The following is a 15,822-nucleotide window of genomic DNA, read 5'->3' as shown; positions in this document are numbered from 1 at the left end:
GGATGATGCTCTTCTGTTCCAATAACAGTGACTGAGATGTAGATTATTGTAAGATAGTTTTTCAGCTGGTGTTTACTTTTGGAATTTTGGGAGCATGTTCAAGATATGCCCAGAAAATGTATGTCGGGGGTGGGTGGGATTGCCCATTTACCAAGTGGCTTCCATAAGGAGTTGCCAGAAAAATCCATCTGTCTGAAGGCAAACTGGTGAGGGTGCTCCTCATCACTTACTCTAGCCTCCTAGCACACTTTTTTTTTTTGAGGGATAGGTAAATACACTTATAAACACAGAACTGAACAGCAATTACTCACAATTTTTATTTTCAAAGAACATCTATAGAGCCAACACAGGGCTCTTGGGAGCAATACTTTTGTTTATTTACTTATTTAGAAAAATTATATGGCCACCCAGATTAAATTCATAAATCTGGCCAGTGTTTTAAAATAAATATTTAAAAAGCCCATGACCAAACATAGATAAAATAAAAATAGTCCAATACAAAAGGAAACTGAGGCACCATATAATAGGTTTGCAATACAACCACACGTATATTGGGCTCCTCTAACACCCAGGCCCTGATGTCAGGGGAAAATAGCCAGGTCTTAATGGCCTTCCCAAAGGCCAAGAGGATTGGGGCCCTCTGAATCTCAGAAGGGAGGCTGTTCCATACAGCAGGTGCTGCACAGAGAAGGTCTGTTCCTTAGTCCTGCAAGATGACATTGTTTGATAGAGGGGACCTGGAGCTATCCTGTTCTAAGTCACCCTTACAGTATTTCTTGAAGGCTGATAATTCTTTATGGCAACTTGCTCAAGCTAGACTGTTCTGTGAATCCTGCTAATTGGTCTCAAATTCTGTCTGTTATGTACCTGCAGTCATTAATAACGATGTCTTTGCTGATATATCTTGAAATTTGTGGTAAACACATTTGACATGAATCTTCCAATTATCTGGATCTGTGAAACTTGGACAGAGTGGAATATTGTCTCTACTTCTCACAGCCCTTAATTTATAGATCAAAGACATTGCATGTGTCTGAGTTCAAAGCAGAGCTTAACCTTTTGAAGCCTTATTGAAGAGGCTTTCGTTACAATTAAAAATAATTTTAATTGTCATATTTTGTAAAACTTCAACAACATTAAGAGAAGTCTATGTAGTGCATTACTTAAATAATCAGCCTTGAATACATTTTTGAAGCCTGATTTAAATGGTGGTAATTACAGGTTTGCTGAGCTCCAGACATATACAGAAATGAACTCTAGACCATTGGAAGATGGCAGCTGTGATATCATTATTGAGAAACCAACTTATTTCATGAAGCTTGATGCAGGTACAAGGTATTTTGATGTTTTCACATTCCAAAGGGTAACAAAAATATCTCATTTCTATACACTAGTAAGAGAGGCTCTATTTCTATAAATTTTAGGAGGTACTAATTATAAGTCACTCTAAAGGCTATTTCTGCATAATTGTTTAAAGTATGGATTCGTCCCTGGGGGAGCTGGGGGTGTTGACGACCGACAGGAAGCTCTGGCGTGGGCTGGTCCATGAAGTCACGAAGAGTCAGAAGCGACTAAACGAATAAACAACAACAATTGGTTCTATATACAGTAACTGCCAACACTTACAGCAGTTGCTCACATTGATATGGACAAGCCATAATGACTTGACTCACATATAATGTGAAGTCATAACATGTAGGTTTGCACATCATACTAAGTCAAAACAAACCACATTATAATTTGGAGTTAAGCGTGAAATAAGCTGGGCTGAGCAAACTGCCATAACTTGATTTTTTACTGAACTCATTTCCTGATTGGAGATGATTTTTTGATCAACATGTTTCAGTGTAAAATTGAATGTAGTCCTTGTACAGGCTATATAATTAACCTTAAAATGTAATTAAGGTTTTTTAAAATACAAAATGTTGGCTCTGTGTCCACATAAATTTCCCTTCTCTCTCTACTCCCCACCATCAAAATACTATCCAGGAATTTGTGATTCACTGGGAAATTAAAAAAACAGATGGGGAAGGCAAGCAGCATTTGGAAGATGGTGGTGTTGCTTTTTATCAAGAAAATAAAATGGAAGAATTAAAATCCACTCTTCAAAGATTAGTGCTCTGATCAAATTAGTAGCTTCTTATGACTGGATTTCATTTAAAACCCATGCACTGCCAATAATAATAGCTTGGGGCAATCCATTCTCAAAACTGATCCTTGTTCAGCTTATTAAATGTGTTTTTAATGACAATTCATGAATTAATTGATTCATAATTTGATTTTATTCACAAGGCTATGTTTTAGCCCTGTGGCATGGGTACACTTATAGAATATAATTTTTGCATAAAGTTCCAAGCCTTAGCTGTAAATGACTGTCCATGTAGTACTAGTTGTGTTCACTACAAGCGTAATTTTTCTTCCTCCTCCTCTCAGGTGTCAATATGTACCATCATTTTTGTGACTTTGTGAATCTTTACATTACTCAGCATGTTACCAACACCTTCAGCACTGATATCAACATTGTTATGTGGGATACTGTAAGTAAGACCATGAGGGGGTTAGGGTTACGGTGTAACATTCTTTTTATTTGAGACATTATTTTGTCTGATGTAAACATTTAACAGGTATCATGATGAATTGTAATTATTGCTACCTTGGGAGGATTGTTAATAGTCAGCTATAAACCGATATAAACTGCTGCAAACAGTTTAAATGATATACATTTGTGTCAAGGCAAGGAATAAGATTAGGCTTTTGGTGGCAGCAGAATTGCTATCTTTTGTGCTAGCATTCTTGCATAGGTCCTTTATACAGGATTTTCTTTTCAGCTATTTTTACACTTTTATTTTCCTAAGGTTGATGTTCAGACCTGAAAGTAAATATATCTAGAGTACCATCAGTTTTTTTATTGGATATTTGTAATTTGTATTCTTAATGCTTATCTTTTTTTTGGTCTGTGACTCTGTATTTTAATAAATCACTCCAAGATGGATGGAGTCTGTCCAGTATCCACCTCTCAGGCTCTTTACCATAGAAGGAAATACTTGCTACTACTTATGGCTATTAGCTTCTTCTAAGTCTAGATCAAGCCTACCACCACTGCTTGATAATCTCAAATGTGTATTCCATCCAATTTGTTACTGGGCTTCCTTTACTTATTTATTAAAAAGCTGATGCTCAGATTCTGCCCAAGGGTGACAGAGCAGCCAGGACCACTAAGAGCACCAGGGGTATTAGCCAAAATACTCTTCAGTAAGAGTAGCAGGGCTATGAGCTAGAATTTCCCCAAAGACTTCAAGGAGAGCCAATTTGGTGTAGTGGTTCAGATGTTAGACTGGAAACCAGGAGACAATGAATTCTAATTCTCTCTTAGGCACAGAGGCCAGCTGGATGACTTTGGGCCAGTCCTACTCTCTCAACTCACCTACCTCACAAGGGCTCTCTCAACCATACAGTCTACTTCATCAGACATAGCCATGCCACAAACATTCAAGTTACTACCTCTTTATGTTCTTTGAGTAAGTTGTTGTGATTAGTTACTGGTGGTCTGCTTCAGTATTTTGCATCAACTTAGCTGCAAAATTTTAAAAGGCATGAGAATAGAAGGAAAAAAAGGTAGGTCAAAGGGAGGAGGACCTTCATATGATTTAAACACTGTATTGATGCAAAACAAAGGTTCATCTTTAACATACCTTCTTTGGCAAAACGAAGTATCATGGTGTATCAGATGTAAACTATAGTTGCTAGATTTGTTCATCAGTCAAGTGATCTGTATCCTACTTACTACTGAAGCTTCTTAGTCCAGCTATGTATTTTCCTTTTTTAATCTCCTCTATTCTGTTGTCCATTAGTGCAGAGCAGAATCTCCACGAAGTTCATGTTTTGTTCACTGTTGCAACTGATAAATGTCATAATGTGTGGGTAGTTTCATCCCGACCCTTACTTGCTGTTCTGTCTAACATGGGGTTCTTCTGCTGGACTTCTCATTTACCTGTCTCCTCTTGGGAAGTAGCACTGTGTGTGCATTTTTGACACATCTGGATAGTACTGTAATATGAATGTCTCTTAAGCTGTGCTATTTTCAAAAAAATTTATAGTATATTTAAATCCTAGTATTGCCAGATGATGGTGCCAGTGCACTGTTTCAACTCTCTGAGCAGAGCTGAAGAAGTTTATGCGTTCTCTTTATGTAGCACACATAGGTTTTGGCTGTTGCAGGTTTACAACCCTTATTAATTTTTTTTTTACTAGGTAAAGCTACCTAAACTTTAGCAAGTACAACTCCTACTTAAAATGTTTGAAGTTTTAGTTCTTTAATAAAAGCTTCTTAAAAGTTTGAAGTAAGTGAAATAAAACAGAAATGCAATTTAGAAAACATGCACTCAGCATGTTTCTGAACAAATATAAATGGCAAGGGGTTGTTGTTTCTTAAAGGACTTTTGGCAACACATCAGTTCAGGTGTGTGATGGTAGGACAGTTGCTAGGCCAGCTGTCCCAGTTTAGTGTCTTCCCGTTGTGTTGAACTCTGCAATCTCTAGCTCGCTTTGGTTGTGCTGTTGAGCAGAAATCCAATATCTATCTATCTATCTATCTATCTATCTATCTATCTATCTATCTATCTATCTATCTATCTATCTATCTAATTTGTCACCGCCCATCTCCTCCAAATGGAGGGACTCTGGGCGGTAAATTCCAATATAAAATATAGACTAAAATAATTTTAAAAACTACCAAATATAACAAAATCCTGATGGCTATGGTCTCATTCAGTCCTTGCATAGGAGGGGCACTTCAAGGCACTAGCCAACCCCAAGTATGATTATATATATATTTCCAGACTGGAGAAAAAAACCTTAAATCTGTCAAAATACAATTGCAAATGTACGTGGAGAAACAGGAAATAAATTTTAGTGTAGCCTTGTAGGTTAATGTTGCACATAGTTGAACTTTTAAAAAATGTTATGTTTATTTTACATTAAGTGATTATTTCAACTGTTAAAATCAGAAAAAGGGCATGGAAGATGCAGAACATAACATATATTCAGTTATCAGATCATATTTATACAATCTGCACCAATATCATATTTTTCTTCATGTATCTCAGTTGTGTTTCTCTTTTTTAAGCTTTGGGAACTACTAAGATTTCTATTTATTTCACCATATTTTGAGTGTGTGTTAATGTTTTACTGTATTTCTTTTTCGCTGCATTGCTTTACCTTGCTTCTAATTTTATTGTATAAAATTGATTTCAATAATTAGGGTCAGATTTAAAATGTATTAGGTAAGTACATTTTATTTTATTTTATTTTATTTTATTTTATTTTATTTTATTTTATTTTATTTTATTTTATTTTATTTTATTTTATTTTATTTTATTTTATTTTATTTATTTTAAAAGGTAAGCAGTATATATTTGAATTTCAAAAAGAAATTAAAACATAAGAAGAAAACAGCTTGCTCCCATCTATGAATTTTTAATTTGCTGTTGAGGTTTATTTGAGAACTAATATCCATACAGTTGTGGGCTTTCTGTATGGTTCAGCCCATAAAATATGAAAAACCTTTAAAAGCAAAGATCTCTCTAGGCAACTGGGCATGTACTAGATCATTTCAACAGAGGAAAGTTCATGTGGTTACTTGTCAAGTGAGAGGTTAAATGTTTTTTTTCTTCTCCGTATTATGCATAAATAGTTGTGGGTCTTGATGACATTCATATACAAAAAAACTGTCAGGAGAGCTTTTTTTCAAGAACAAAATAATTCATAGGACTTGTGAATGGGACCTTTTTTCCCAATCAGATTTTAGATATAGGGGGTCTGATCCACTCAGGATCATTACAGCTTTCCTGACCTCCATTTTAGGATCCACATTCAGGTATGGTCCCTGACATCCATTATGATTAATTTTTTTTTATTCCATTCAATCTTGTCTGATTCTTGGAGGCTGCCTGGACAAGTCCCTGCAGTTTTCTTGGCAAGGGTTTTTCAGAAGTGGTTTGCCACTGCCTCCTTCCTAGGGCTGAGAGAGAGTGACTGGCCCAAGGTCACCCAGCTGGCTTTGTGCCTAAGGTGGGACTAAAACTCACAGCCTCCTGGTTTCTAGCCCAGCACCATAACCAGTACACAAAAGTGGCTCTCTAGGAGTAAAATAGACATATACAAATTTGAACAATGTGAAATTAAGGGAAAATCTTACTGGTACTTGTTTCTGTTTTTTCAGAGTGCATATGGATATGGAGATTTGTTCAGTGAAACATGGAAGGCATTTACGGATTATGAAATAATACATTTGAAATCATATGATTCAAAAAGAGTATGGAATATTATATCATTTTAAACATTACTGTTCATATTTTAAACTTAATGAAAATTTTGTTTTGTGGTGATTGTACCTAATGTTTTGTAGTTATTATTTGCATCTGGTCTTTTGATTGCTGTAGTTGTAATAATTAAATCAGAGTCAAGATAAGAGCTGCCTGTTTTAGATGGTCTTTCCCAGCTTGATAAACCAGGAAGTCACCTTACTTGGATTTGGATGAAACAAGGAACTATAGTTTAATGTAAACTAGGAATGAATCCCTAAAGGCAAGAAGGAAGGAAGGCAGGAAGGCAGGCAGGCAGGATTTGTTGGTATTTTCAGGCACTACAAACTTTTGTTGTCTATGGTAGCAGAAATTAGTTAATGGAAGTGCACCTCTGGAGTGGCAACATGGTGCCAATTACCCTTCAAAATAGTGCTACAACTCCCACCATTAACATCACAATAGTTCTTGAAATTATTTTATGTTGTGAGATTTTGTCATTTTCACATGAAAATATGCGTTGGAATACAAAATTCTTACATGATTTTGGAGACTTGGTGGTGGTGGTGTTTCCTAGGCTGTCATGAGAATGTGTGACACCTTGCCATGGTCTGAAGATGTTTCTGATACTTCCTCTACACCAGTGTTTCTCAACCTTAGCAACTTTGAGATGGATAGACTTCAACTCCCAGAATTCCTAAGCCAGACTTGCTGGCTGGGAAATTCTGGGAGTTGAAGTTCACCCATCTTAAAGTTGCTAAGGTTGAGAAACACTGTTTTACAGTGCCCACTTCTTACACCATGCTTTGCTTATTTAATGTCACCCTCCCATCCACATGCATGCTCTCAGAAAATTTCATGATCCTACATTTTTGTTCAGATTTTATCCCCAATCATTGGTTCAGTAGTCAACCCAGGGAAGTCTCCAATTAATATTCTGAACTACTTTCCAGTGCAGCGTTAATAGAGCCTGCTTCATATTTGCCTCTCCCCTATTGTCTTTTAGCCAAAATTATGTACTTTTCTTAATTACCCTGATATTGTCAATTTAGTTTTGGATGTTTTGGATATCTGAATACTAAATTCCTTCTGCTGGTTAATGACCGCGATAAAGACTCCTGCTGTTGCCTCTCTCCTTATATATTAAGGGGAATCCTTGTAAGTTGTTAATTATCTTCTTTTCCAGGTCTGCTTCAGAGAAGCAGTTTTTACACTATTGCCTCGAATGAGGTTTGGCTTATTTTATAATACACCATTGGTGAGTAAATCTGGTGAGATTTCTACCCTCTTCCTTTTAAAAACGAACAGAATACCAGGGTCTGAATAAACTTGGTGAATTCTCATTCTCTCTCTCTCTCTCTCTCTCTCTCTCTCTCTCTCTCTCTCATATCCCTCTCTCCCCATGCACATGATTGGGATTATATATATATATATATATATATATATATATATATATATATATGGTAGAAAATTAAAAAATCAAAAATGAACGTGTATACATTTTATTCCTGTGTCTGATCCAATTGCAGATCTCCGGCTGTCATGGGACAGGATTATTCAGAGCCTTTTCCCAGCACGTGTTGCACAGATTAAATATCACTCAAGACAGGCCTAAGGTATTAGTCCAATTGTAACAGCTGCTGCTGAAATGAAACTGAGGTTGCCTGCTCCCACCCCCCACCCCTGGGTCCAAGACTTTTCTCATATCATAACACAGTGTTTCTTAAAGTGTGGGCTGGGCATCCCTGGGGGTCCCCTATGACCCTTTCCGGGGTTCGCAAAATCAAAATTATTTGCAAGATATTGAAGATATTTGCAAAAATTTAAAACAATTTTTTTTTTGCAAATAACTTCATTCAATTTAAAACAACATTGAGAGTCAGTTTGGTGCAGTGGTTAAAGTACCAGGCTAGAGACAGGGAGTTCCAGGCCTGCCTCAGGCACAAAAACCAGCTGGGTGACCTTGGGCCAGTCACTTTCTCTCAGCCCTGGGAAGGAGGCAATGGCAAACTATCTCCCAAAAGCCTTGCCAAATAAACTGTAGGGACTTGTCCAGGCAGTCTCTGAGAATAAGACACGACTGAACGGATAAAAAAAAGTCCCTTTTCTCATTATTATTTTCATATTTGTTAAAAAAAATAGAGTCATTTCATGACAAATATTTTATTTATGTTACTATCTAATGGGTTAATATCTAATCTATTTTTACGTGATTCAATAAATATTCTGACTGTGTCAATTTTAATTTTTAATATGGTAAATATCGATAAATATAACCCATACAAACAAAAACTCTTTTGGGGTCCTCCATAATTTTTAAAAGTGGGAAGGGGTCCTGAGAGCAAAAAGTTTTAAGAAATACTGTTCTAACAGTTCTGATATCCTGTATCAGTATATTTGTGGTTTAAGTAGCCCTGTTCTTGCTTGGAAAGACACTATAGAGAATTCTGTATTTGAAAAAATGGCTATTGCCAGAAAGTTGGATTAGGGTTAAAGAGACTTTGAGTCAGCCCCCCACCCTACCCCCCAGCTATGAAACTGGTTGAATAGCTTTGAGCCAATCATTGTCTCTCAGTTTAAGCTCCCCACAGGATTGCAAGGGTATTCTTGCAGGGGTTAAGGAGAAACTGGCTATATGCATGCTTAATGGAAGTACAGAGGAAAGGGAACATATAACACAACAAATAACAGAATAATAATTAGGACAATGCCTTGTACATAAATGTCCAATAGCTCTGATATGTCCAGTAGCCCCAGCATTATGTCCACTACTCAAGAGTTTCCCTTTGTTCTACCAGGAAGTCTGTTCTCTAAGGCCACCTGGTAAATCCTTGGTCACTGTTCGTTTCCTGTTCAGTAATTTTGCTGATTTTTAGTTAATATGGCTGTTATTTTTGTCTGTTTTTACAGTCTGTGGAAGAAAAATCAATTTAGTTCCTTAAAATATTAACTGTAGAATATGCAGCATATTTATCACAAGGAGATAACATTTTCCAGCTCTGTGCAGCCATTTGCGACACATTTCCTGCTGGTCTTAATAGATGTCATGCAGTTAAACCTTTGTATTTCTTTTTTTATAATTTACCCCTGAGGATTCAATGGATTTTTAAATTGGGAAGGAAAATAACTTTATTTGGAGGGCAAATCTTGCTTTTTCCTCCATTACTCACCTGTGTATAAAGTGGTCTGTTTCAGATTCAGCAATAGTATTCAGTGATGTTGCCCATTTTGTCTTCAATGAACATAAAGTATTTAAAAGCCATTCTGAGCTGGCATAGAGGTGGTTGAAAGTCCCTTAAATGGCTTAGCTGTTTGTGGCAAATACTCCTACTAAACTCCACCTAAGGTGTTTGTGGCCTTCTTGCATGTTATATAAATGAGGTGATTAAAAGGAAAAGACAGTTTAATCACCCTACTAATTGTTTCTGTTAAGGCTGGTAATTTTTTCTGTTGTCAGTCTGCTCACCCTTCTCTTTGTTTTGGTGCAATGAATTGATTAATGAACTTTTTTGCTGAACTTCCTGTTTTTGTTTTTGTTTTTCAACAGGATGGGAAAATCAGAGTTACAATTCTTGCCCGCAGTACAGAGTATAGAAAGATACTAAACCAAAAAGAGGTTTGATAATTTTCCCTTCAGTTAAATCTTTTGTTTTATGGTTGTCACACAGGAAAAAGTAACATTAATACTGTCTTTAAAATTCTTGTTTTTTCCTCTCTCTAGCTCGCCAACGCTTTGAAAACGCTGCCTTTATTTGATGTCCAAATAGTGAATTACAAATACAAGTAAGTGCATCTGAAAGGAGGAGCAGAGCTGGCCTGCGTACCAGTATCATATCAGCGTCTGCAGTGATGGGTTTATGTGTAGTGGTGATGAGCATGAGACAAGGTGTCAGTGATCCACCTTAGTAAGGTCATTGGACCTTTGTTCCCAGCCCATCGCAATTGCTCCTCAGAGGGTGTGGGGAACATTCTGAAATTCAGCACAGACTTCCCGCACCCTCTGAGGAGCAGTTGTGATGGGCTGGGAAAAAAAGGTCCAGTGCCCTGCTTTGAACAAGCGAAAGTGCTTTTTGATTGTACAAAGCCACCATTGGGTACAGCCCAATTACTCTGAAATGCTAAAGTTGTAGAAAACTTCCTAGTGAACGCATCCCCATGATGTATAACAGGATTACGCTGTTACAGTATACACCTGAAAAACATACTGATATTAAGGCTAATCCATGGATTTGAATTTAGCAATGTACTTATCTAAGCACAGCGCTAGACAGTGAAACCTGTTTAAATGTATATTTGCATGGCAGCCTTTTAATTAGATTCCAGGCAGTAAGATGCTGCTGTAAATGGATTTATTGACCTGACCCTTCAGTCTGCATCCGAGGCCCTCCTCCAGGGTCTCCCTCCCAGATGGGATAGCCACAAGAGAAAGAGCCTGCTCACTGCTGGCCCCCCACTGGTGGAATCATTTCCCTAGAAACAAGGTGCAGGATGAACATTTTGAAAGATGTTGTTCCAGGCACTTCAGGAAATCAGTTTAGGGTTTCTGTTTTGCCGTTGGCTCTACTTTGATTGCTGTCAGCTGTATTTTCATTTACTATTATTGCTGGTGGTTTTAATCACTATAATGCTGCTCTTTTGATTGTTTTGGGTTTCTTTGATTTGTACATTTTAATAGATTTGAAAACTACCTCGGTAACTGTAGTTGTGGGGCAGTTTAGAAATAAATAAAGATGGTGCTGTAGCTCAAGGAATGTTTTATTTTTATGTGTTTCTTACTCTTTCCATTCCTAAAGGACTTGTTCATATCCTTGAGCTGTGTGCAAATGGTGATCTCTTGTGCTTTTCCTGCATGCACAAACTTGTGTATTTATGTGTGTGTGTGCGTGTGTATATCTATATATCCGTCCTTTCTTATGCTGGTTTTTATAGGGAGCTCGAATTTAAGGAGCAGCTGAAGATAACCCACAATTCTGAAATATTCATTGGGATGCATGGAGCAGGGCTTACCCATCTTCTGTTTCTGCCAGATTGGGCTGTCATCTTTGAACTGTAAGTCTTTCCGTGGTGGTTATGTTTGTATGTTTAATATCTTTGCATGAGAGTGTGGATATGCATTACATGAAGATGGATTTCCTGCTGCCGAAAAAGCTTCAAATTTGTGCTTTTTAATCTATGCATGACAGTGAAGGATTGCATGACTTTCTCTGTCACAGTAGCTTTCAAAATTACCTTGGTCATAATTGGTAAAAATCCAGGAATGCTTCTTCAAATCGATGCATTCACAGACTTTTATTGGATTGAGGTTGACAGCAGGTGGCCTCCGGGCTAAATCCAGTCTCCTATTCTGGGTGGCTTGTCAGAAAAACTAGTTGTTGCCAGGATCATTTTTAAACAGACCTTAAAAATCACATCTCATCTTTCACCCTGAGGCGAGTCCTGTTGATATCCACCACAAACATGAGACACTTGCTCTTCGTGGCTGCTGCTTTCTTTATCTTCTCTCTCACGAGAACATGGCCAAGTTTGCTGATTGGATTACACTTGCTGGTGGTGAAGATACTATAGTTTAAAACTGTGCATGGCTGCTGCGGTTCCCCTTCCTCTCCTCTGTCATGAAATCGTTGGTCTTTGGCTTTCCATATCCTGGCTCTTCTTTCTATAGGGAACAAAAAAAACACAGCTGGCTAGAATTGTCCCTTCTTTGTTTCTGATGACTCCCCATTGTTTCTGCATCTCTGTAGGTACAACTGCAAGGATGAACGTTGCTACCTAGATCTAGCAAGGCTGAGAGGTATCTATTACATCACCTGGCAGCAGAAGGATAAAGTGTTCCCCCAGGATGAGGTACTAGAAGGGTGGGTGGGATGGATGGAAAAGACTTTATTTCCTTTGGTCTTAATTGTTTTTGTATTACCCTTCGCAGTTCTTCTACATGAAATATGATTCTGCTCTGCAGCCCAAATTAAATTCTCTGCTCTGATTAAGGAGTCATTTTATATTAATAGCTGGGGGAGGAAGAGTAATGAAATTAATTGGCCATTTGTTCAGGCTGTCAATAGCATTGCTGTTAGGGGTTTCTAACTGACATGGTTGTTTTGGGGTGGATCAATAAATCAGCTATTATGAACTAAAATAATTACTCAATGTGCTGCTTTTTCTCAATGCTTCCTTAAAATAACTTTAACTCCTGTTTCTTCAGGGGCATCACCCAACGTTAGGAAAACATCCAAAGTTTACAAATTATGCCTTTGATGTGGAAGAATTTGTCCGTCTCGTTCTCTTGGCAGCTGATCATGTGTCACAACACTCCAGATGGCCATTTAGGAGAAAACATGATGAATTTTAGGTCAAATAATTGGCCTTTGCAGAGTTTTTTAAATACTGAAGTGTTCAAAATGTCAGCCCTTTTGAAGTAGAATCATGAATTATGAACTTGTTTCAGGAAGGGAGAAGTGAAAAAGGTTAAATGGGCAGGAGTCATATATAATGTCTCCCTCCAAGCATGTTATTTCTCGATTATTACTTTCTTACTGACAATTCCTGTCCTAATTTACTTGAGGAATTTGCATTATGCATGATGTATTTATTAAGGTGACCGTGTTTGCACTATAATCTTCCTATTTATTTTAGGGTTGTCAGCCTCATTGCTTCAAAGCAGTGGAGTGAAAGATAAGCACACTGGACCTTTCTCCTTCCTTTTGTGACATGTAGCAAGAAGTTTGCAGCCTTGTAACCTACTTACCTACCTCTCTACCTTCCTTCCTTCCTTCCTTCCTTCCTTTCTCTCTCTCTCTCTCTCCCCCCCCCCAACATTCCACAGCACTGAGAGTGATCTGGGAATGAAAATCCAGCTGGGCTGTATCTAATCAGTATATTTAGTGGAAAGGCTGAGAAATCAGGTTGATAATGCAACTTATGAGTTACATGTTTAAATGGTACACTTTTTTTTAAAGCAGCAAACAGCTGAGGGAGGGGGATTTTGGCATGAAATTCAGAGAGGGTCTCAATCCTACTCAGCAGTGCAATCCAGATCTGGCACTGGGGCTTCATTTTAAATTTAAATAAAAGTGTCTCTTTGAAGTATGCTTATCTGCTTTTGCTTCTATTGCAATATGTCTTTCACATTTAGACTTGTCAGGTATGTAGGTAGTCCTCAGTTAATGACCATTTGTTCAGCAACCATTCGAAGTTACAGCAGCTGAGCAAGGAAACTTATTTTATTTATTACTCATATTTAGCCACCGCCCATCTCCCCCAGAAGAGGGACTCTGGTCCCGTCTTATGCCCGTCCTCGAAATTGCGGCCATCGTAGCATCCCTGCCAGTCATGTGATCATGATTCGGGCGCTTGGCAACCAGCTCACAATTACAAGAGTTGCAGTGTCCTGTGGTCAAGGGATTGCCATTTGCCACCTTCACTGCTGGCTTCCAACAAGCAAAGCCAGTGGGGATGCTAGTAGGAGGTTGCAAATGGTGATCACTTGATGTTGCACTTAACAACTGCAAGGGATTTGCCTAACGGCCACAACTGGAACTGCCGGAACTGCTGTCATAAGTCAGCATAGTCACATGATGTTGCACTTTACAACCATGTCGCTTAGCGATGGAGTTACGTGTCCCTATTGCCACTGTTAACTGAGGACTACCTGTACGTTTAGCTTTGCTACTTAGTCATTCCTCTGCTTGCTTCCTTGTGGGTGTGCGTGTTTCATTACACATTTGGGCAAAATTTCCACTCTCTTCAGTCTCCTCGATTGATCTTGCTAACCTTGCTGCAGTCATTCTAACTTTGTCTAAGCCTTTTCCAACATTGTGTGCATCCTGTTTAGGGTTCTGTTACCATTGTTTTAAACGTTTGCCCAAATGGTTCAATGTTATTTTTTGGGGGGGGAAGGAATGTTTACAGTTGAATAGTATTTTCTAAATAATTTTTCATGAATGTGCATCATTGGCTATTTTTAATTTAATTTACTAGAACTGTCATGCACATTCCAAAAGTCCAAACAGGACTAGGACAGGTTCCTGACACTAAGATGCTTATTATCTACTATGGAAACAATTATAATACCGAAGCTGAATTAATTTTATCTGCATCCCTTGCCACTGAGAGTATAGGAAAAGCATAAGAAAGGTGTTGACACTAATACGCACTGTTTCATTGTCGATAGTCTGAATGCTTGCAACCTGGATTCAGGGTGTTCTGCTTAACAAAAAGGAATCTCTTTTTGTTTTTGGATTTCACCCTGCCTTTATCCCGCCTTTATTATTTTTATAAATAACTCAAGGCGGGGAACATACCTATTGCTCCTTCCTCCTCCTCTTTTCCCCACAACAACAACCCTGTTTGGTGAGACGTGCTGAGAGAGAGGGACTCCCCAAAGTCACCCAGCCGGCTTTCATGCCTTCTTCCTTATTTGTATGCACAAGGAGAAAAATACAAATACTTGAGTGATACATAACGATTGGTATTATTGACTCCTTTTTTAAATAATCAAAAGCCATTGTTCAGAGAGTGGCCCTATTTGCTGTTGTGTCTATAGGGGAAAAAAAAGCAGCCCGTAAAGCTCTTGTAACTTGACCCACTGCAAAAGGGAACCAAAGATTTCTGAAATGGGCTGGATTATGAAGATTTGCCTTCCTTTCTTGGGCTGGGGCAGCTAGCTGAGAACACTCTGTCTATACAACTTGAAGACTGTACTTTTCACATGAAACCCCCCGCTTCTTAAAAGGAACAAGCAAAAAAATATATGTTGACCAGTATCAGAATGGTTTTCTTTAAAAAAAAAAAAAAAAAAAGGGAAATTTACTTTGTAAAACATAGGCATTTATTTGTGAATGGACATTTTTATATACTGTCAGATCACTGTAAGTATTATCAGATGTGCCAGGATTTTAAAATGTATGTTCTTGTGGAATCAGCACAGAACTCAAAGCACAAAATAATCAAGGCTGACTGCAGTCTTTATTGATACAGGCACCCTGGAGGGGTCCTCACCAAGATGGTGGGTGCCTCCCCTGCAGACAAATGCACTGATATTTACAGAAAGGGAAATGATGTAAGCATACATATTCATATGATGATGTGGGCAAATATACATATTCATAAGCAATAGATCTCAAGTTACTTTCTGTCCTACTCTGAAGAAAGCCATTGTCTTAGTGGGAAGAAGGGAGGGAGCAAACTTCTTGAATACATGGATTAATGAGTTACTATAGGAACGTCCTGATAAAAGTTAGTAAAAGCTGCAGAAGCTGGTGTGAGATAGCTTCCAAGGTTGTTGCCATACATACCTTTATGTTTCAGTTTGGTTTAAACGGGACCATTCATCTGAAAACTTACTTTTCTCACATTCTAAAACCATTTGTTGTCTGGAGCAAACATTTAATCCTTAATCATTGAAGAAACATTGGATCCTTAATGCACTTCTCATCAATCGTAAGCCTAAAGCTTTGGAGTTTGTCTTGGATTGATGTGCTTTGAACGGTCATCATAATAACCAAGTGGGCTACAGCTAAGAGTT

The 15,822-nt window shown here is 38.0% G+C and overlaps 1 protein-coding gene across 3 annotated transcripts in view; it reads left to right on the top strand.

The window, feature by feature from the left end:
* Positions 1–15,822, top strand: part of EOGT (EGF domain specific O-linked N-acetylglucosamine transferase) — a 48,331-nt gene that overhangs the window by 8,612 nt on the left and 23,897 nt on the right. Inside the window, exons 6-15 of one of the 3 annotated variants that reach the window (XM_063291556.1) lie at positions 1,222–1,328; positions 2,434–2,537; positions 6,221–6,313; positions 7,489–7,560; positions 7,832–7,918; positions 9,850–9,918; positions 10,024–10,085; positions 11,232–11,351; positions 12,044–12,146; positions 12,502–13,045. In XM_063291556.1, the coding sequence (XP_063147626.1) occupies positions 1,222–1,328; positions 2,434–2,537; positions 6,221–6,313; positions 7,489–7,560; positions 7,832–7,918; positions 9,850–9,918; positions 10,024–10,085; positions 11,232–11,351; positions 12,044–12,146; positions 12,502–12,648 (964 nt within the window). In that variant the 3' untranslated portion in view covers positions 12,649–13,045. Of the gene's footprint in view, positions 1–1,221; positions 1,329–2,433; positions 2,538–6,220; positions 6,314–7,488; positions 7,561–7,831; positions 7,919–9,849; positions 9,919–10,023; positions 10,086–11,231; positions 11,352–12,043; positions 12,147–12,501; positions 13,046–15,822 lie in introns of those variants that run through there. The other 2 variants (XM_063291559.1, XM_063291557.1) reach the window with 2 other exon arrangements.

Source organism: Candoia aspera, chromosome 2, assembly GCF_035149785.1.
Source record: "Candoia aspera isolate rCanAsp1 chromosome 2, rCanAsp1.hap2, whole genome shotgun sequence".
Taxonomy (NCBI): Eukaryota; Metazoa; Chordata; class Lepidosauria; order Squamata; family Boidae; genus Candoia; species Candoia aspera.
Note: the sequence above shows the minus strand (reverse complement) of the source record. Positions and strands in the feature narration are given on the sequence as shown.